Here is a 20,909-nt window from a genome sequence, read left to right on the forward strand (position 1 = left end):
ACCGCGGGCCGGCGCCCCTCCCCCGCCCGGGCCGTCCCCCGCCGGCGGTGGGCTGCGAGGCGTGGCGGCGGCGCTCGCGCCGATGGGCCCCGCGTGCCGCCGCCGGGCCGGGGCAGCGCGGCCGGGCCGCCTCAGCCGCGTGCCGCCCGCGAGCCCGCAGCCCACGCCCAGCCCGGCGAGGTCACGGCGCAGCGGTCTCGGCCGCGCGCAGGCGCACAGCGCGCCCGCGCCTCCAACATGGCTGAGGTGGTGCCGCTTCTCCTGCAGCGGGCGCGGCGGGGAGGATGCTGAGCCTCCCGGGAGCCGCCGCCACAGCAGCAGCAGGGGTGGTGAGGCCTGAGGCGGGCTCCTCTCAGCCATGGCCAGGCTGGCCGACTATTTCATCGTGGTGGGCTATGACCACGAGAAGACAGGTAGGTGTGGCTGCGCGCAGGGCTGCCCCGCGGTGCCTGGCCTCTTCCCCCCTCCCCTCGTTCCTGCTCGGCCCCGGCCCCTTCCCGCCTCCGGTCGGGCCGCAGGAGGAGGAGACTGCTGCGCACACGGAGCGCGTGTCCGGCCGCGGGGAGGAGGGCGGCTGAAGGCAGCGCGGCCGGCCTCACCCCCGCGAAGCGGTCGGCGTGGCTGAGGGAAGGGTTAATCCCTCTTTCCCGAGGCGGAGCGGGCCAGCGGGAAAGTGGAGGGGCTCCTCTACCTCCGGGCGGCCGGCCGGCCGGCCCTTGGCACCTCGGGGCTGCGGCGTGGCTTCGCCTCTGTCTGGCGACCTCAACCCACCTGACAGCCCCCCTCCCAGCCCGGCCCCGGCCCCGCGGTGAGCGGGCCGTGGCGCGGGGTCGCGCTGGCGGTAGCCGGCCGGGGCGGACCCCGTAGCGGACCCCGTGGCGTTGTCTCAGCGCCCCGGCCGTCGGAAGCGGGCAGCGGTTCCTTCGAGAAAGTGAGGGCAGCTTAAAGTGTCGCCCACGGGCGTGCACAGCACCGGCCCCCCGCCCTGACCGGCAGCCGGTGCTCACCGGGCAGGCAGCGGAGGCCAGTGCGGCGTCTGGGTATGCCAGTTTCCCGCGCCTCACTGCAGATAACGGCGGTAGCGGCCGCCGCTCCCCCACCTTTGTGCTGCCAGCTGAGACACAAACACCCACCGCCTCAAAGCGAAACAAAGACTGAACGGCCCTGGAAGGCACTGTGCCTTTTTTGCCTGTTTTGAGTGGGAGCTTGCAGCGTATCGCTGTTCAGAAGGTGCCGCGGCTAACACCTGGGAAAGGGCTGTGGCACTCGGTAGGCTCTTCAGGAATGGCTGCTTTTCTTAGAGAATCGATATGTTTTCTGAAAGTGGTGGTGTCTGCTATAGTTTAGTGGGTAAAGAAAGTGGTTTCTATTATGTAACTTCTATTTTCACATCTGTTGCTGGAGAGACTTTAAATCACTATATAAACTGATCTGAAAATGAAATGATTGTCAACTGGTGTGTGTTTGTGCTGGGTGTCTCAGAATGATCCTTTGAATTTAAGTTGCTAATAAACAATACTTTAAACAGTTGAATGTCCTCTAATTTATTTGACTATGCATAAACCAAGCAACACTCAAGTAATTCTTTGAAGTAGCAGATCTGTGTAATCTATTTGTTCACTGTAAAAGTGTAGCTAATAAACTGTTAGAGCAATGTTTTCTTTGTTTAAAAATAAACAAAACTTTTTAAGCACAGAGGTGAAATGACTTCCCTGAGATACAGTGGGTTACACAAGTCCACTAAGTATCTCCTAGATTTTACTATAACAATATTATAATTCCATTAACTACAGCGTGGTTCTTCCAGCTCATTTGGAAATAGACTTGTCTTAATTATAGTGACAAAAGTAAGAGACAAATGAAATGTACAGTATTGTATGTTAAATATAAAGACCTTCTGTTTGGAACATTTGCAACAACAGTAGTAGCTCAAATCAAAAGAAAGAAGCAACTAAAAAATCCAAGCATGCTTTTAAGGAGAAGGCAAACCAAACAGACTGACTTCTTAAAGAGTATGAGCAATCTGACGTAGCCACTATGTGAAATGAAGTTACAGATTACATTGGAAAGCTTTATGTTTGTAAAATGTCTTCATCTGTAGTGTTTAAGTATGTGTTTAACTTCCTGTACATAAATTGTCTGGTTAAGTTCAGTAGAATTGCTTTCATGGATGAAATTGAGCAGATTCAGAAGTAACTCCAGAACCAGATCCTTAATTTGAAAAGGTCATACCCAGAAAGTAACTATTTAGACCTAATTATTTAAATTACTTATTACTAATTTCATGCTTCATACTAAAAATGCTTGAAGGAACAACATTCTGTTGAAGACTAGGCATGCATTGTTTTCCAAATTCCTTTACCCCCACATGCAGTTCCATAATACATGCAGTACTGACCTTTCTTTTTCTTGTAAAAATCATAGTTCTTGATGCATTTATTATGCTTCCTTCTATGTGAAAAAGCAGACACAAACACTTCTAGGATTGTAGACTTACTACCCTTGAAACTTAAAATGTTTTGATTTGTGTATTTTGGATTGGTTGTGGTTTTTTTTTTTTAATCTTCAGCCTTCTGGCTTAATATGTTTGATTTTGATGTTGAATATAGTTACATTTTATAATTATTTTTTTTTTTCAGGAACAATATGTGGAATAGCTTTGTGTAACCAAGCAAACAAAAATCCTGTAACCTCCCTTCTCCAGCCTGTACGCTAACAGCGGTTTGGATAATATGCGCTAAATTGATGTTATGTAGTCCTAGAGTTGTTACTCCTATTGTGTTAAATCTTCTTTTCATTTTCAGCTTGTTTTAGAATTCTGACCTGTCAGAAAGACCTTTCCCGATGAGTATTTTGTCTCATCGTATTTTGTGGGGTTTTTTTCTGGATTACTTTTCTGCCAGTTTTTCAAATGGAATTGGCTCACCAGAATGTCAGGTGAATGCCACTATGAGCATGCAGAACAAATCAGCGCAGCTTGAATTTATATCAGCTTAAATGGCCCTAGAACCTTGGCCACAAAGATGTTAGGTGCTTTAGTTTCCTGCATGCTGTGAGGAGAACCATAGGTGCCTTTTCAATAGTTGGTGTTACAGTTTATTCATGCTTGGCAAGATGGAGGTTCAACATGAGTGGTGAATGAGCTTTGCTGTTGACAGCCTAAGTGTCAGTAGATTTTCAGGCACATCAGAAGCTAAGGAGAAGTCTCTGTGTTGTGAAGGATTCACCTAGCTTTTATGTATTTCAGATACAGTTGACTGTATTCCTATCTAAAAATTATTCAGTCTGTTATCTTACTTTTATAGTGAAAGATTAAATAGATCAGTTTTAATTGCTGTTGTGTAACGCATTCTGAGCCACTACAAAGAACCGTAATAGCAGTGGCTTCTATCAAAAGTTAGTATTCAGCATCTTGACAATTTGAGAAACCAGATTTAAAAATCCCCCCAGATTATTGAAACCACTTGTTTCTGTTCTAACAGTGGAAATGTGAAGGATTTTGGTGATACACCAAGGTGGATTACTATGTTGATTTTGTGTTCTGCTGAAATTTACTAAGGTAGATAACTATGTTTTTCTCCAAAATATCAGCACAAAATAAAGCTGTTACGTAACTAGTTAGAGAAGTCTCTGAAGGGAACAAAGGTGCTAGATAATATAACCACTGTAGGTTATAAGCCAGAGAAAATCCCAAAAGACCTTACTGTATATCCATTTTCTTTTTCCATGCCTTTAGAAGTGTAATTGATGTGCTTTGCCAAATATGCCCTTTTGATATGTTTGCATGTTGAAATGTGAATGGGATCTAGAAAGAACACAGACCTTTGCAAGGGTCGCAGAAAGGCATGAGAAAGTGCTATTTGATTTGGTTCATTTTTTTCCTGATATAAGCTGTAACCATAACTTTATCCCTGAAATTTTCATGTGATGGCACTTGGAAAAGGTAAAAGAGAGAACGTTTTGTGTCTGTGCTAGCTCAGTAGCTGAAAGGTAAGGTTAAAGAAGAGAACTAAATAGTTGATTTGATTAGTTTGCCCATATGCCCATAATGGCTTTCCTATAGGATGCTGCTGTGTACCCGGCAGTTAACAGAAAGCCTCTGAGGTGGAGCAGAATGTTTTCTGTAAGAAGGCAGACTAATGTTTTTTTCTTTTGCTTGTGTATGCAAGAAAGCTTGCAACAGTGTAGCAGTTTTATTTGGCTCCAGTCATAACTGATAAATGCTGATATAACATGTGTAGGCTCTGTTGTGGTTGTTTCTGTTCTGATTTTTATCAACTTCTTTTCAGCGAAGCCTTTCTTGTCTAACATAGCTTCATATCTTGGTAGGTTTTGAAACGAGACAAGTGATTGATGATAGAGTGGGAGAAGTTCCTAAATGCAGTTGTCTGATTCTTTATTCTGTGGGCAGATTTTGCCTGTCAAGAATATTCTTTTCAGATTTGGAGTAAATAGCATATAATATCATGAGGATTTTTTGGTGTATTTGTTGTATATTCATAGTTAAGCATTGCTGTGATCTAGCCCATCTATAAGAGTGTACAACAGAAAATGTACAAAAATAAGGGAATCAACTGTTATTTCAGTGGCTTTCTTACCTGTGCTGCAGGTTAATTTGATTCAGATGCAATCTAGGGAAATCATAAAGGCAAGAAAAACCCAACAAAACCAAAATCCTCCTTTTTTGTGGCAGGGGAATTTTTGTAGCTGGAATTTAATGAAACATCAAGTCTAATATCAGAACTGAAGAAGAATGCAAATATGCGAATAACTCTGTATTGGTAAGAAATTACTGTAGTTGACTCTGACTGGAGAAGGGCATGAGTGTCTAAAAAAACCTGTCCTAACCAAAACTGTTGCTCTACCATAAGAAATTATCTATTTCTACAGACCTTGACCTTGTTCAGTTTTGTTTTCAAAAGCAAGAGTCTTCACAATGCCATGCTGAAAACAGACTGAGAGAAGAGTCCTTCCATTGGTGCCTTTTTATTGTGAGATAAGGCTATCTTGAAAGTTTACTTGGAGGAAAAAAAACCCAGCAGCACTAGTATTTTTTTGGTAGTGTTTTTTCTTAAAATGCATTCAAGCAGCTTTTTCTAATAGATAATATTGGCTAAGAAAATTTATTTTCATTTATGGATTCACTATAATTTTTGACAAATCTTGATACAGATCAGTGTAACTTTCCATCAAATGTCTACTAGTGAATACCTCTAAAGAACTTGGATTTGAAACTCTTTGCTCCCTTGGTCTTGCCATTATAGTAACAACATCAGTTAAAATTCAGGGTTTTTTCAGCCTTTCAGTTTAAATCAGGAGATTCATGGAGGCTGAGTGTGTATTCTCTGTTTTCTTCATTTGTCCTGAAATGCGAGGACACAGATTCTGTTGACGGAAGCAGCGTTTCATATCTTAGGGGATATTTTAAGACTAAACTGCAGTAAAGAAATTCTGTCTACTCTTTTCTGTCCTGGATTAACTTTGTGGATTATCTAACAAAAAGACACTTTTTCTGCAGTGTGTTCATGGAAAACAGTCCGTTATGCAAGCCTGAATACTATTTCAGCACTGGCCTCCTATAACCGCAAGCATATTTTTCAGTGGAGGGACAATGAAAATGACATTTAACTCCTTCATCATCACACACAGAATAGTCTTATAACAGTGAGGAAGATAGTTATACTGCTATGGGAGTTCACTGACATGAATTAAAGATACCAGCTACATCACCAAATACTACTACTTTCAAAGTAGAAAACAAAGGAAAACCATGGTTGCTGTGGAATCGTTTTAAAATGTGGAACAGTAGATTCACTGTTCAGCCTTGATAAACACCAGTGAAAGTTGTGTCTTACAAGTATATACTTGTAATTAGGAAGTTGTCCTTTGATTCATCTTTTCTTTTACTCCTCCATGCAGTGACATGAGATTTTCATGCTTCTTGCTTATATAATGAAAAAAATATTTCTAACAATAACACTATAATTATTGACTGATTTTCCTCTACTTGGTGTTGTGGGAACTATTCCAGTTACATGTATTTGTTGAAATAAATTATTCCTTTGGTGTCAGTGGTATATTCTGAAGTCAAGGACAATCCAATTAGTGTTGATTGGGATTTGGCAGCTAAATCCGTGCTCATTGAGCCAAGAATCATGCTTGTTATTGCTTATCTGTTGGTGACAGGCTACATCATGATTTCATGTCTCAAATGTTTACAATTCTCAGTTTTCAGTCTTCTGCAAGTTGTAAAATATGAAAAAATGCAATCATTGAGCATAGTTTGAATTCTTTGTTTGCCTTTTAGTCTTGTGCTCAAGGTAACAACAAACTGATCACAAAATTTCCACAAAACTGGCCATAGGTAAGAAGCTGTAGTACTGCAGCCAAAACCAGTAGTTGATGACGGTGCAGACTGAGGTTTTGGGTAGCTGTAGTAGAGGAATGCTAATACACAGAAATCACAAAATCTGAGTACACATTCAGGACAGCAAACCACAATAGACCTTAGGAGACTTCAATGGATAAAAAGAGACAAAGGAATGTTTACTACGGTTACAAAATCAATCACTCGGAAATTCTAGGTGGGGGGGAAGGTAAGAATAATGTCCTTTTAATGTGGTTCGTATGTTGTTGCCTAGGATTTAAAAATGCAAAACCCAGAAAATTCACTGTCTGACATTTGAATAGGTCTTCAGCAAGATCAGAAATGTCTTTTTAAATGGTTGACTTATATGTTGGATCTAATGGAATAGTAACTGGAAGGAAGATGAGACGTTCTGGCAGAGGATTTCTCAGATACTTGTGGATGCGAAGGAATGACAACTCTTCTTTCTAGAATCTTGACTTCAGTTGTGGAAAATTGTGCTTTGGAACATGGGTTTTGTTGAGCTAGTCTTGCCAGATGCTGTAAATATTAATGCCAGAAGTATCGAGTGTTGTCAGTTGGCAGTGTCTCCTTCAGGCTGTGTAGAGGGCTGCATGTCGCTTCTATGCCTTTTGGGAACGCTTGTGCTGTAAGAGAGTGGCCACTTTTCCTGTTTGCTCCGTTTGACATGTTCTGGTGTTCTAAAATTCTTTCTGTTTTCTTGTTTGGATTTCTAGGTTTACCCCAGAAGACACTCTGACCCTAGCATCTCTCTCTTTCTCCCTCCTTCCCTTCCATCTCTCTCCCTTAATCTCTCTTTATCCATTTTTATCTACTCTGTGTTTTTCTGAGGTGAAGTCCTTTTGTCCAGTCAGACTGATTTTATGTGGTTTGCATCTTTAAATAAATATTGATTCATCACATATACCCCAAGGCCAGATTTCATCCCTGATGTAATTGTTGGGGCTAAAAGTGTTTGGTAGAATTTTAGTTTAGGCAAAATGTCCTTTACCTTACTCTTATTTCTTAGAAACAGAAAAAGTGTTTGGTGTGAAGTTTTCTAAAATAATTGAGCTAGAGGCAGATATTAATAACTGAGACTTAATATGGTACATTTAGTTTGGCTAGGTAAGAAAGAATGGAAAATAGTTATTCTATATAAGAGGTTAGAGCACCCTTACTAATGCTTATGGCTGTTGGCTGTTTGCATATCTAAAAAGTGTTGCACTCAAGCTGCTTCTGTGTTCCTTACAGCTGCACCAGTTATAGCACAACCTTGTACCTTGATTGATGCATAGTTAAGCTCTCTCACATTTCAAATTTGAACATTCACCGTGTGTATTTCTGCTTTGGACAAAGAAATACAGACACTTGTTCTTTCTTTGTGACTACTGTTCTATGAACTATAAATACAATTCCTAAGTGGCAGTAAGCAGAAGCTAAACTGCATGACTAACAAAATACTCAAGATTTCTTCAAAGGACCAAATTGTGATCTTGTCATAAATACAACTGTAATGGACTTCTAATTCTTGAAATGCTGTTGAATGGGCACACTGTACTTTTGAAATAACAGTAAATTAAGAAATCTGTGTTTTTAATGCTATTTGCACAGGCTGCTTTTTATAAAAATGCAAATTGTAATTGCATAACAAAGCCACATGCCTTGTAACTGCAAAACTGTGTCTTCATCATGAGTGTGTTTTCCCAGAAAAATACATAGTAGCTTTATGAAGCTTGTGCAATGACTAAGCTGCTAGTGTTCTGTATTGTTTGTATGTGCTATTTTTAAACTAAGTTTAATACAGACTTTTCTGGTAGAAATCACAGCAGAATTTCAGTTTTCTTTCTTTATTTGTAACTTGCGAAGAGAGAAGCAGGTTCCCCATTTTTTGAGGAAGTTGGGATTTCTTAAAGAACATTTTAAAGGGAAAATGATCATACTTTTCCTTCCTAAACCACATATTTTAAACTACATTTTTTCCCCCTATATTGCTAATTTTATCTATTTCTGGTCTGTAAGGTTGTGAGTTCTTGGAATCTCCAGTCTGTGATTTTTTTTTTTTCTTCACTGTTTTTTATTTAGTGGTAGACACAGCTCTCAATATTGATCCTGTAAGAGCTGGTAGTGGGTGCTAATGGGGTTAATTGAAAATTACTGTTGAATTCATTGTGCCTAGTAGAAGGGTCTGGATTTGCCCTTGATACCTTCTTTCCCAGCTTTGAAATCTTCTAGTACTTGTGAACCCTTGAGCTGGCTTTTGTGCAGTTTGGAAGGTGCTGTGACTGGAGAGGTTGTGGGTGAGCTTTGAGGCGGAATTTGGTTCTTTGTAAACTACCTGGGCCTGAGGCCTCTGCCTGAGCAATAGATTGTCAAGCTGAGGAACTAGTTGTATTTCCCTGTTATGCGAAGAAGGAGTTGCTGTCTGGACACTGCCTTTGGGATTCACCTCACTTTTCTCAGAAGTATAATTAATGAATTTGGGTTTTTTGTTTTGTTTGTTTTCATTTGAGGAGCTGCTTGCTTTTCCAAAATGAGAAACTGGTTAGCGTGTGCGTTGCTCAGGATGAGCAAGTTTCAGCAGTGGTAGAAAGCCCAAGGTTTTGAATAGATGCTTTTTAATAGTATTTCCAAAACACATAAGATGATGAGATATCTACACAGAATAAAAGTATATTTTCTGTGGTAATAAGTAGTCAGAGTTTAGAGTTTGTGTTCAGAAATACAGGCAAGTTCAAAGTGTTAAAACTGCTGCAGAGAAATGTTTCCTCTAGGTATTCTATAGTGGCTAAAAATTAAGTGCTTATTTTAAATAACAAATTCGGGTTCACTTTGCTAAAATGAGTTATGATAATGCTTGTGGAAGTCTCAAATTTGCCCTTTAGCTGGAGACAACTGCCACTACAGCAGTTTTAGACACTTACAGTGCCAGTTCCATGCTAGTTCCACTAATGAGCTGAGGTTTTGAGTCAAGCTGCCAGTAAATATGCTTTAAGCTGAGACACGTGGATTTGTATTGACATGATTGAGGCATTGAGCACACATTCCCCTTTTCCAGCTCTGAGGGGTTGATTGTTTCCAGCAGAGAAGCAGCGCAAAAAACTGGAACATCCCAAACCATCTCAGCAGGTTCTACCAGGACTAGAGTGTCAAAGCTGTGGTGTGTCAGCTGTGATGGCATTAGAATTCAGCAGGACAGCCAAAGCAAGTGTCATGTTTTTTCAGTTACAGGCAACTGAAAAGAAAACAGAACCATAGAGAGGCACATGTTTGTGATTTGGAATTCAAAACTCTTCTTTCAAAAGGTTCTCTTTCCTGTTTAATTAATCTGCATAAATAATGATACCAGGTTTGCCACTGAGTAAACAGTGTCGATTCAAGTAGGGATGCTTTTGTAAGGTTGTTGTTTCAGTACTGTGCTTTCCAAATATTTTGTTTATAGTGTTTATTATGAAGAGAGATGAGATCATACATATTTAACAAAATATCCTTGCGTGGGCTGTTCTTATTTTGTTCTCTTGTGCCACATGGCATCTTTTTGGAAGAGGCAAGACTGTCACTAAAGCATTTTATGTTCTGTTAGAGAATGGTCTTGTAAAGTATACAGAAAACATGCTTTCTGTCTTTCTGACCTTCTGAGATCCTTTTGCATTTTTAAAATGTTTGTTTGTTTATGTGTTTGTCTATGGGTTTCTTTCTCTTCCTTTTTTAAAAAAAAATATATATGGTCCAGTTATTTATTAAAATGCTCATTTTTAGAAAATTGCAGTTCAAGCCTGAGTGGCTTTACTGATCTAGTCTATAGACATAGTCTCAGCAGCACTTCTTCTTAGTAGCCTAGTAGAAGGCAGAAGTTAGCAATTAACATCCACATCTAACAAAAGTGAGGATTGTTCCTCGATACAATGAGATAGGATTTTAGAGGCCCAACTGAGAAAGGTATTGTTTTCCTAATCTGTTGTTATTTCTTGAAAATATGCTTATCATTATTTGAAGTTAGAAAACCCAGACATAAGAATTATATAAAAGTAATTAAAAAAGGTCTTAACTTGGACTGGACCCATAGTACTGTATGTGTTATGGAAGTGACCTTGGAGATGTTCCCTTTCCCAGAGTTGTCACGACTAAAGATATGATGTTGAAAAACAAAACCTGTGCAACTTCTGTCTTCCCCTGTTGGAGCTCTGTATGTTTTATTTGTTCTCAGACAGTGTGCTTAAAGTTATAATAAAGTTTGTGATTTGTTTTGTTTCCCTATTTCTAACTTCTTTCCTCTCAGCCCCCCCTAAATCACTATATTTCTTGTTTCAGGTTTCTTGTAGAATTTAGGTCATGGCTACTAAGGAAATACTTGGAAATGCTAAAGCAGAGGACTTTTTAACTGCAGCATACAGTTCCAAATCAAAAATCGGTTCCTGTTTTATCAAGAACCTTCTTCTTTGTGTTGGAAAAAAAACCCCCTCATATAAATATTTCAACAGAATATAAAAATTAATCAGGTATTCTGATCAAGCATCCCTCATGTTTGATAATTCTGTGCTCTGTCTTGTGGGGTTTTTTTTGTTGTTTTATGTACAACTACACAGGTTTTGTACCAGGAATTATTTGTTGTGCAAAACTCTTCAATACCTGCCCCCCTCCCCACCAAAGGATAAGCACATGGCTTTTGTGAAAAATCTGATACAAAGCTGTCTAACTTAAAAAAAAATCCCTCTGAAGTCTAGAAATGAGCAGTAGTTATTGAGCAGCGTTACTGTCTAAATCTGGTATGTACTCCCTACCTAAAATTAATTGTGCTTTCTTAAGGGTTTGAAAATAGATTTGCAGAGATCAAAACATAAATTCTACATTTTAATAAATTGATTTAATTTATAGTTTTCAGAAGACCTGAGTCTTTTTAATTCTATGGATTTGACAGTTGCCAAGAAATGGTTTGGACTATAGTAGTCGTAATATAGTTGCACAAAGCATCATATGCTTCTTTCATTTTTTACAGCAGATGAGCAAGGTTTTTGTCAACGTCTTGCCAATCTTAATTTTCAGCAAATTTTCATATCTGGGGCTTTTAAAGAATCTGAGCTGTCGCTGGTTAAATGGTAAGAATCTCATAGTGGTATGAGTAGATTAAAGGATAGAAGCAAGTGGTCACTATTCATAGCCAAAGTTGATAGCATGGACTACTGAAGTTAATTTTGCAGACCTTTTTTGTTCAACTTGTAAATATGAAGTAAAAGGAGACATTAAATAGTTAGGGGATGAGACTTGCAGATGATTTAAAGAAGCAAACCAAAATCACTCAGGATAGCTGAATCTAAAGCTTATGGTGAAGGGTTCCAGAAAGAGTTCATGATACTGGGTAACTAGATGAAATGCAGTTCTGGTAAATACAAGCTAAAGTACAAAGAGTAGTGAGAAGAAATGTTCCTAACATACATTCATAATAATAATGTCCAATTCAGCTATTGTCACTTAGTGAAAAAGTTCTTGGAATTTGCTGGGATGGTTCTTGTAAACATCAGCTTCAAGTCTGGTGATAATGACAAAAATGAACTCAGAAATAAACAGTATGGAATTGAAGAAAAAACCCAAACAACCTACCAGAAAAGATTGTGATGTTGGAACTTGCAGTCTAGGGAGCAAGAGTAGATGAGGTGAATCGTGGAGATCCTGCTCCTCCCTGGTTTTCATAGTCTTTCATCTTAAGAAAAACAGAACCAGGACTCTGGGAAATCACTCTGTCAGTTCCTCACCCCCAAGACACAATGAGCTGTAGCCTTTTTGGGCGGAGTTGATCTTTCTTTGACTCTTTCTTAAAACCTCTCAATAACAGCACTTTCACAACCTGCTTTGTCAGTCGATTTGAGTGCTACTCTGAAAGACTTATGGAAAGGTTTCTGTGGTGTTCGACTCAAGTAGCTTTTGGTACAGTTTTAAGCATGTTAATGCTGGTCTTCTTGAAGTGTGGTGACCAGACTGGATTTGATAACTTATATGAAATATTACCAAAAGTAATAATGAGACTGTTATTTACTGGTTTTGCAGGCAGCTGCATGTGTAGGCATCACTCCGATTTTTATTATATTTTTACTTGGGGGAAAAAATGTTGCAACATTGAGAGTCATTTCATGGTCTGCTTTAACCTCCACATCCCGTTTAACTAAACTCTTAACATATTAGTTATTAACTATCCCGTGTAAGTTCAATCAGCTGTTCTGCCCAAACTGCAGCTTCACAGTTTACTTTAGTCATGCTCTTAACATTTCTTCATAACTTTTTCCAGTCTTTCAAGATAGCTTTGAACACTTGTCTTATCCTCTAACATGTTTATTATCTGCATTTTCTGAAGGTAATTAATAATTCATGCATATATATATAAAAAGTATGTGCATATGTTCTGTTTATATATATATAGATATATAAAGAGAACAGCTTCAGTTATGTTTTGTGTTTCATAGAATCATAGAATGGTAGGGTTGGAAGGGACCGTTAGAGATCATCTAGTCCAATCAAAAACAAACAAAAAACCACTCCAAAATAAGAACCAAGCCTTAAATCACATAAAGACTTGTAAATTTGCAGGTCTGTTCAATTGACGTTCCCAGGCAAATTGAATGTGAGATGCTTTGTGGTACACATAGGGTTATATTTTAAGAGTCAGACTACTTGGAGAAACAAGTTAGCAAATTAGTTCATAAACAACTGAACTAGTGACATCTTTTTGCACATGTTTATCTTTTATCTTGAATGTCCCTAGTAGTAGTGCTACCAGACAAACAACAGGGTGTCTTGAATACGAACATTTTTAAAATCAAGGTTAGTAGATAGCATTTATCTGGGTTCAAGGTAGTTGATCACATGAACCTTGCTTCTGTAGAAAACCCATCTGAAAGTAGCATTCTTATGATTTATGGTCACTTAAAGGAATATCTGCTTTCCTTTGTATTAGACACGTTACAATATGCTGCAGTTAATATTCTGGGCCTGCCACAATCTCAGAAGGGGAGAGGTTGTGTTCTACTAATTTATTATGGGCCCCATAGTCAAGTAGCATTTAATTGTTTGGCAGGACATGGATGCTGCTCTATTTTCTTAAATTACTCACTAATTTCAAACAACTGCTTTCTTCATTTTCTCGCATTTACAAAGTATGGATGAAGTATTTTTTTTAAACTATTTTAATTGCTAATGGTGCATGCACTGGAAATGCACTTGCACGTGTAAAATCTTGGCAGCATAGCTTATTTATGGGGTGTGAGGTGGCAGTAAGGAAATGGATGATTTAGTACCTAAGCAGAGATTCATACGTTATTCTTTCATTGCAGTTTGAAGAGATATCTACAAAACGAAAAGAACATATTCATTGTTCAAAATCGCAAATTGATGTTTATTTTAGGACTTTTTGTTTGGGTGGATTTTTTTCTTTTTAATCAGATAAGTGACATTTGCAGTACTTGTTAAACTGCCTGGAGATGAGATATTGTTATTACATTATGCTACATGGACAAAATATGTCACATCATAGGAAGTTCACCTTTAGTGAAGACTGTTGGTGTTAGAAGTAGTACAAATACCCAGTAACACTTCTGATGTGTAAAAGTTCATGTATGTAGATTTACAACAAATTTTTCAGCATCTCTTCTAAAGGAGTACATTCTTTGTGTTGATCCTCACTTCAATTGAGTTATGCTGGCAGCTGCTTTCTTCGAGGAGAAGGGAATGAAATAAACTGTTAACCTTTGAAAGCCAGAACACAAATAAATAGTGTTTAACTTGTGGACATTTTTGGGTATTTCAAACAATGGGTTTCATTTCGTTTGCCTTTTTGAAGTAGACTCATTCTTTTTGTTTTTGTCTGGGAAGCTAAACATACTGTTTAGAACTTCTCTGCAGCTGTGAAGAACAAAGTTTGTCATGCAGTATCAGATGAGGTAGTGAGATGTTTTTGACTACTGTGGCGATCTTGCTTGCATTTTCCTTTGTGTGAGTGTGATCACTGGCATGTATTGCCAGTTTCCCTTTGGTTTAAGTCAAGTTAGCACTGATGGGATTGCACTGTGTGGCTATTTATTTGATCCTGTTGTTCTAGGATATTGTTTCTGTATTATGTTTCTACTCAGTATGTGTTCCAGTTTATTCTTCTAAAATGTACATACAGGTAAGTCCCTTTGGACAGCAGAGCGTTCCTGTAAGGCTCTGTCAAGGTGTAACACAGGGATATTTGAAAGGTGACACAGCAGTTCTTTGAAATCTCATTGTGACAGAAGGCAGGTAACTGTGGGGTCTTGCTCATGCCCCCTCCCCTCCACCTGTATGGAATTTATGGAGCACTAGAAAATGCAGAGCAAAACGTGTCTAAGCACTCAGAGTCAAACTCTCTTGAGATCATCTCATATTTCTTTACAAAAGTGGCTTCCGTGTACTTGTGTGGGATTTGGCCAGTAGCTTTGATGACCAGCCTGAACATTGACATTAATGCCATTCTAGCAGGTGGGTGAGGAATTATTTTTTGCTGAATACATATGGACCATAAGATATGCTCATACTTACTGGAAACTCTTTGTTTTTGTTGTGTTTTTAGTCTATAGTCAGTCCAGACAAAATATTTGGCCTACCAGGATATGTGAATCATTCTTCTTTGTAAGGCTTCATTTATCATCTGCCTTCTGAAAATATTTTGCATGAGGAAAACAGTGAAAGCACTAAAATTGTATTGTTAATGTGCGTTTTTACAGCTGTTATGTAAAAATCCTGCTTTGGTAAGATCAAAATATTATTTAATTGTTTTAGCCTGTTGGAACCACAGGAAATACACAGGGTGGGAAAGTCCCAAATGACTCCACTTCTCATCACCTGTAGGTGAGCAATGGCATGTAGACTTAAAAAACCCAAACCTTAGCAGCTGGTTAGTTACACCATTAAAAAAAGAGAATAAAGGTTGCTTCTTCATCCTTTATGCATTGCTGATACTCTGAGTAGAAAAAAAATGTTTTATAACTTTCCTTATCAATGCAAAAAATATGTACAGTAAAAAATTGATGTGGAATGAGAGAACAGATGGATTTGTGTTGGATTGCTGTGGGTTTTTTTTCTTTGTACTCTGGTTGTAAATGTACTAAGGCCATACGCAAATGAGGAAGGCAGTGTTTAGAATTCTGTGTGGACCTTCAGTGTGCATCTCATCACCTGAAGGAAAATGGCAGTTGCAAGGAAGTTGTAGGGAAAATAATGTTCTAGTAGACAGTTGCCATGACCTTCCAGTCACAAAATTCTGTAAGGTTTGAACAAATTTTGAATTGTGACATGAGGAAGTTTGATATGTGATGTGTGGGAATGATGTCTGCTGGGGTTTGAGTGTGTACAACTCTATATTCCAATTCTGCTTACTGAAAGAGCGTGGCTCTGTAAATGCTTAGAGGCAGGAAGCATTATAGAAAATAATTTTAAATAACAACAAGGAGTGAAAAAGGGCAATGGATGAGGAGCTGAAAGATTAAAAATATTGTCTTTTAAAGAGCAAGTGTGCAGTGTACAGAGGAAGAATCCTGTGTGAAGGTGGTGGAGTGGTAAGTAAAGGACTTGAAAGTTGAGGCAACTTCTTGTTGCACACCATTGAAGACTAGATCAGGAGGAAGTGAATCTCAGAGCAAACAACTGCATGTTGAGATGTGCTAAATTACATTTACAAGTTGAATTTTAAATGTGGTATCTTGAGCAAGGTATGAAACAGGATTTTGCAATGATGTGTGATATGGAATTACAAACACTTGGTTTAAGGCTAATGTGAGGCCGTTAGAGAAATAACTTACATGATATCTCTGGAGCAGTGTGGGCTATTAAAAAGTCCCTTATATGGATGATTCCATCTTTACAGATTTCAGATGTGGGGAGGATCGTTTAGGTTTGGGACAGATGAACAAGAGATGTGTCTGAAGATACTGCTTTCAAAACAAGGAATTGAAGACAGAAAGGGTTAATCTGTCTCTATTGCCTGAACTCCGTTGAAAATTTCAAGTGATCTGACTTGATCGTGTATTGCAAAAATATCTTGAACTTACAGATATGTTAATTTTTAACATAGTTGGCAAATACTATTCAAAAGTAAGTTTAAATTTTTGGAGGTCATTATAACTCTCTAGAGTGACAGTGTGTCCAATGTAAAGCAGTATTAAGCTACACTGGTGTTGCAATTTAGCAGGAAATGTGGACCTTTCAAATAAGTTTTGGGTCAAGTATGTATTTACTTAGATTCCAAGCAAGTGCTTTTTTCTAAATTATCAATGTGGTTTTTGATGTTATGGAAATATTTATTTTATTGGTCAACTAGCCAACCTGGAAATGCTTTTAAAGTGATGATTGTTTTGCTTAAATGTGTGTCATACCAACTTCAACAAGTTACACTTGGCCGTTTCTGTGGTGTATGTTTCTGGTATCGCAAACAACAAACCACATTGCACCTAAACTTAAAGTAGACAAAGACTTGTTAAGCTTCACCTTGAAAATTTTAGAAAATACATTACTTTCTGTATATAAAGAATATTATTTATGAAGGATTCTTCTGTTTATTGTAAGGCAAGATGCATATTGTAAAGCATGCTTATATTGGCTTCTGGTTTCTTGGCTTGAAGATGGGACTGTTTTTTTTTTTCTGCTAAGTCTTTTACACAGATGTTCATTTTATTTCTTGCTTAATTTTACTGTAATCCTTCATGTGCACATTTGATGACAAAGAAGTAGCAGAATATACTTTACAAAGCATTTGGATACTTTACTGTGTACCAAATTATCACTTCGAATTCTGGGGAAAAATGAGTATAATGAAACAGCTGAGATGTAAACATGTTGGAATTGAGCTTGAAATTAAACACTCTGCAAATTCAGCCTCTCTTTGCAAGACAGTCTTTTGGAACATGAAATATGTAATTACCATGTGTGAGAAGATGCAAAGGACTTTTAATTTGATGTAAATACTGTCATAATGCCTCGTGTTCTACATTATTCCCACCTTGATGATTACTTACTTACACTTGTATTATTTGGTAAGACAACATAAAGAACTTCTAAAGAAACATTATAAAATATTACAGATTGTCTCAAGCATAGAATTAATGTTATTCTTTGAGGCAATTTTTACTTATTTAGGTGGGAAAAGATGCATGTTTTTTTTAAACTCAGAATATAAGCCTTTCTGTTTTCAGTCATTAACCAGACATGAAATCTAAACCCTCAAGTTTAGGGGAAAAAGTACTGCTCTGTTACAACAGAACTTGTCATTCTGGTACACAGAGGTCTGTAGAGCTTGTTAATGCAGCCCAAGGCAAATCCTACTCTCAGTGGGATGGTACAGTAAAACAATGGAAGGAACCTGTTGAGGATTTGCCTGCATAGAGTCTTCACTGTGGGAGTTGCCATGTGAGGGATACAGTCTGCATAATTAAGGGCATCTTAGCCTTAATTAACAGTTCTCTTTTTGAAAAAATATATTTGTGTGGTAGTACCCGTAGTGTTTTCTGAGGTATTCATTCTTTAAAAAATACTCATTTCCCTGTTGGATAGCTCTAAAATAAGATCCATATTAATTGCTTTCATCTTAATACTTTACTACAGTGGTATCAACAAGTTTAGTTTTGGCTGAAGATTTACAATATAAAAGGTCAGTGGAAAAACAGAAGCAAAATGCTTTCCACCAAAACAAGCTATTCTTTTTAGCTGCTTTTTTCCCTTGTCCTGGAACTGAACATGCTGGCTCATGTTTAGTTTCTTGGCCTTTCCCCCTCCAACAGATCTCAGACTTTTCATGGATGTACTTTACTTCTTGTGCTTTAACTTGTGAAATCTAACTTTACTTTTCAAATTGCAAACAAATGATTTTTTTATATGAGCAGTCACTGCTTCTCATAGAATCTAGACATGACATCTAGATTGCACAGATCTGTTGCATAGCACAGGACTACAGAATGCTAGGAGTCTGGAGATCATCTATTCCAGCCCCACCTTGATCAAGTTGCACAGGAGCGTGTCCAGATGGGTTTTGAAAACCTCCAGAGGAGACTCCACATCCTCCCTGGGCAGCCAGTGTCAGGGCTCCCTCATCCTCACAGGAGATAAGTTTTCCCTTGTGTTCAAGTGGAACTTATTGTTGCTTGTGCCTGTTACCCCTTGTCCTGTCACTGGGTACTACAGAAAAAAAGACTTGCCACATCTTCTCAATATTTGCCATATGGTATTTTTTGGAACTGTTGATAAGGTTTCCACTTAGTCCTCTCCAGACTGAGCAGCCCCAGGTCTCTCAACTTTTACTTGTAAGAGAGATTTTCCGATCCCTTCATCATCTTGATAGCACTCCACTGGACACCTTCCAGAAGTTCCCTATCTCTCTTGAACTGGGGAGCCCAGAACTAGAGCCAGTACTCCAGATGTAGCCTTACCATGGCAGAGCAGATGGGGAGGAGAACTTCCCTCAATCTGTTGACCACTCTTCTTGATGACCTCCAGGATAGCATTGGCAGCTTGGGCCCAGCCTGTACTGGTGCATGGGATTATTCCTCCCCAGGTGCAGGACTCTGTGCTTGTGCATGGTGAATCTCCTGAGGTTTCTCTCTGCCCAACCCTCAAGCCAGTGTAGATCTCACTGAACGTATCAGCCACCCCTCCCAGGTTTTATGTCATCAGGGAACTTGCTGAGGGTACACTCTGTCTCCTCATCCAGGTCATTGGTGAAGATGTTAAACAAGACTGGCCTCAGAACCGATCCCTGTGGAACTCCACTGGCCACAGGCCTCCAACTCAATTCTGTGCCGTTGATCACCAGCCTCTGGGTTCTGTCATTCAGCCAATTCTCCATCCACCTCACTGTCTTCTTCTCACCCATAGTTTCTGAGTTTACCTATGAGGGTGTTTTGAAGAAGAAAGTGCTGAGTGAATACTGAAGTATTGTGCATTTGTGAGTTCAGCATTGTAATACTGACCGTTCCATGGTATTCATTATAAATAATCCCAGTGTCTCTCCCAAGAGGTAAGCTTTCCAGAAAGACCTGGAAAATCTTGAGTAAAATGTTGATCAGTTCACACTCAAGCTATAAACTGCAACTTTGAGCTGGCATATGTATGTGGAACATATATGCAGTGCCAAAGAGATTGTGCAGAAATTCCAGAACTGCATTCAAAGTGTGTTGCTGTATGCGAGTGTGTTAAGGTGCAGCGGAAGGTTGCTATGACTATGCAGAATTAGTCTGGTAGGTTCTGCTCTAAGTATATATCATATGGTCCTCGAAGAAAGATATTGTGAAACTGGACATAAGACGTGTGACTTTGGCCCTCTTCAGTTTAAATTGAGGGCTATAATGAAACTTTTTTCAAGAATTGTCTGCTTAGTTATGTTCTGGTTTGAGTCATGAAGGAGTTGCTGAGATGTCTTTATTTATTCCGATAGACACAATAGAGTTGGGACCTGCTAGGATTAATAAGACAAGAAGATTTCATGTCAGTGATGCGTTCAGGAATGGGATTTTGAGTTGTTTATTTTTTTCCCCTCTATGCAGAAAAGATGCTTATAAAAATAAATCAGGATCCAGATGTTTAGTAAAAACATTTTCTTTTTCTTTGAAATTGAGAGTAAATATCCTATTCTGAACATTCTCACCTTCTGTAAATTCTTCTCTGTGTTTATGTTGACAATAAACTTAATGAAAAAGTCGCTGAGGCTAAATAAATAATGACAGGTACAGATGTGGGATGAATCTAATAGGATGATGTGTGCAAACCTTGTTTTAACAGAAAGTTACACATAGTTACTAAGTAATGCAAGTCCTCAGGGACCTAGTGTGCAAGATGAGAGTATAACACTTGAAAATTATGGTGATGCCAAAAAATACTGGAAATTCCTATTAAAATTCAAAACTGTATTCACTATGTGACTGGACACAGGATGTACTCTAAATCCAGGAATACTGTGTCATGACTGCTGAGTTTTCAATGTAGTGTTAGCTGTTGAGATTTCTGAAAAACAAGTCCTGTTGAAAGAACTGAAGTTTTGACCAGCTGACAATAAGTTATTTTAATATGACTATTTTGCTAAACCAAATGAATGGCAACAAGTTCCAAATTTCAGACAGTAGAAAGTTTGCATCTTCTCTGTCTGCAGCTCTTTTCGGTAATTGTCAAAATATTTTTATTCTTGGTAGCAAGCATTTAAGTAACTCGTTTTAGCTGCTACTTCAACAAAAATAAATCCCAAAAACCACCCTGATAAGTTACACAAAAACAAGGAGGGCCCTCGGAGGGCAAAGAAATGAGCCAGAAACACCACAACAAAATGCCAGCCAAACAAAAACCGCAAAACCACCAACAAAAAACCTAACCAATTCCACCATTCCCTTCACTACCACCCCCCCCATTTAACCCCGAAATAATGTAGTTAATTTGTCATGTGCTTTCTGTTGAAGTTTGGGGCCTTAAGATCCACACGTGGATTCTGTCAGGTACTTTCTTTCAGTAATGCATAGCAATAGGTTTTATAGTGCATGTGGTCAGCCACTTGAGGGAG

At 38.9% G+C, this 20,909-nt stretch overlaps 1 protein-coding gene across 6 annotated transcripts in view; it reads left to right on the plus strand.

The window, feature by feature from the left end:
• The first annotated feature begins 222 nt into the window (after positions 1-222).
• Positions 223-20,909, plus strand: part of SBF2 (SET binding factor 2) — a 241,978-nt gene continuing 221,291 nt past the window's right edge. For all 6 annotated transcript variants that reach the window (XM_061999218.1, XM_061999221.1, XM_061999222.1 and 3 more), the window contains exon 1: positions 223-413. In XM_061999218.1, coding sequence (XP_061855202.1) covers positions 359-413 — 55 coding nt within the window. In that variant the 5' untranslated portion in view covers positions 223-358. The remainder of the gene's footprint in view (positions 414-20,909) is intronic.

Source organism: Colius striatus, chromosome 7 (genome assembly GCF_028858725.1).
Source record: "Colius striatus isolate bColStr4 chromosome 7, bColStr4.1.hap1, whole genome shotgun sequence".
Taxonomy (NCBI): Eukaryota; Metazoa; Chordata; class Aves; order Coliiformes; family Coliidae; genus Colius; species Colius striatus.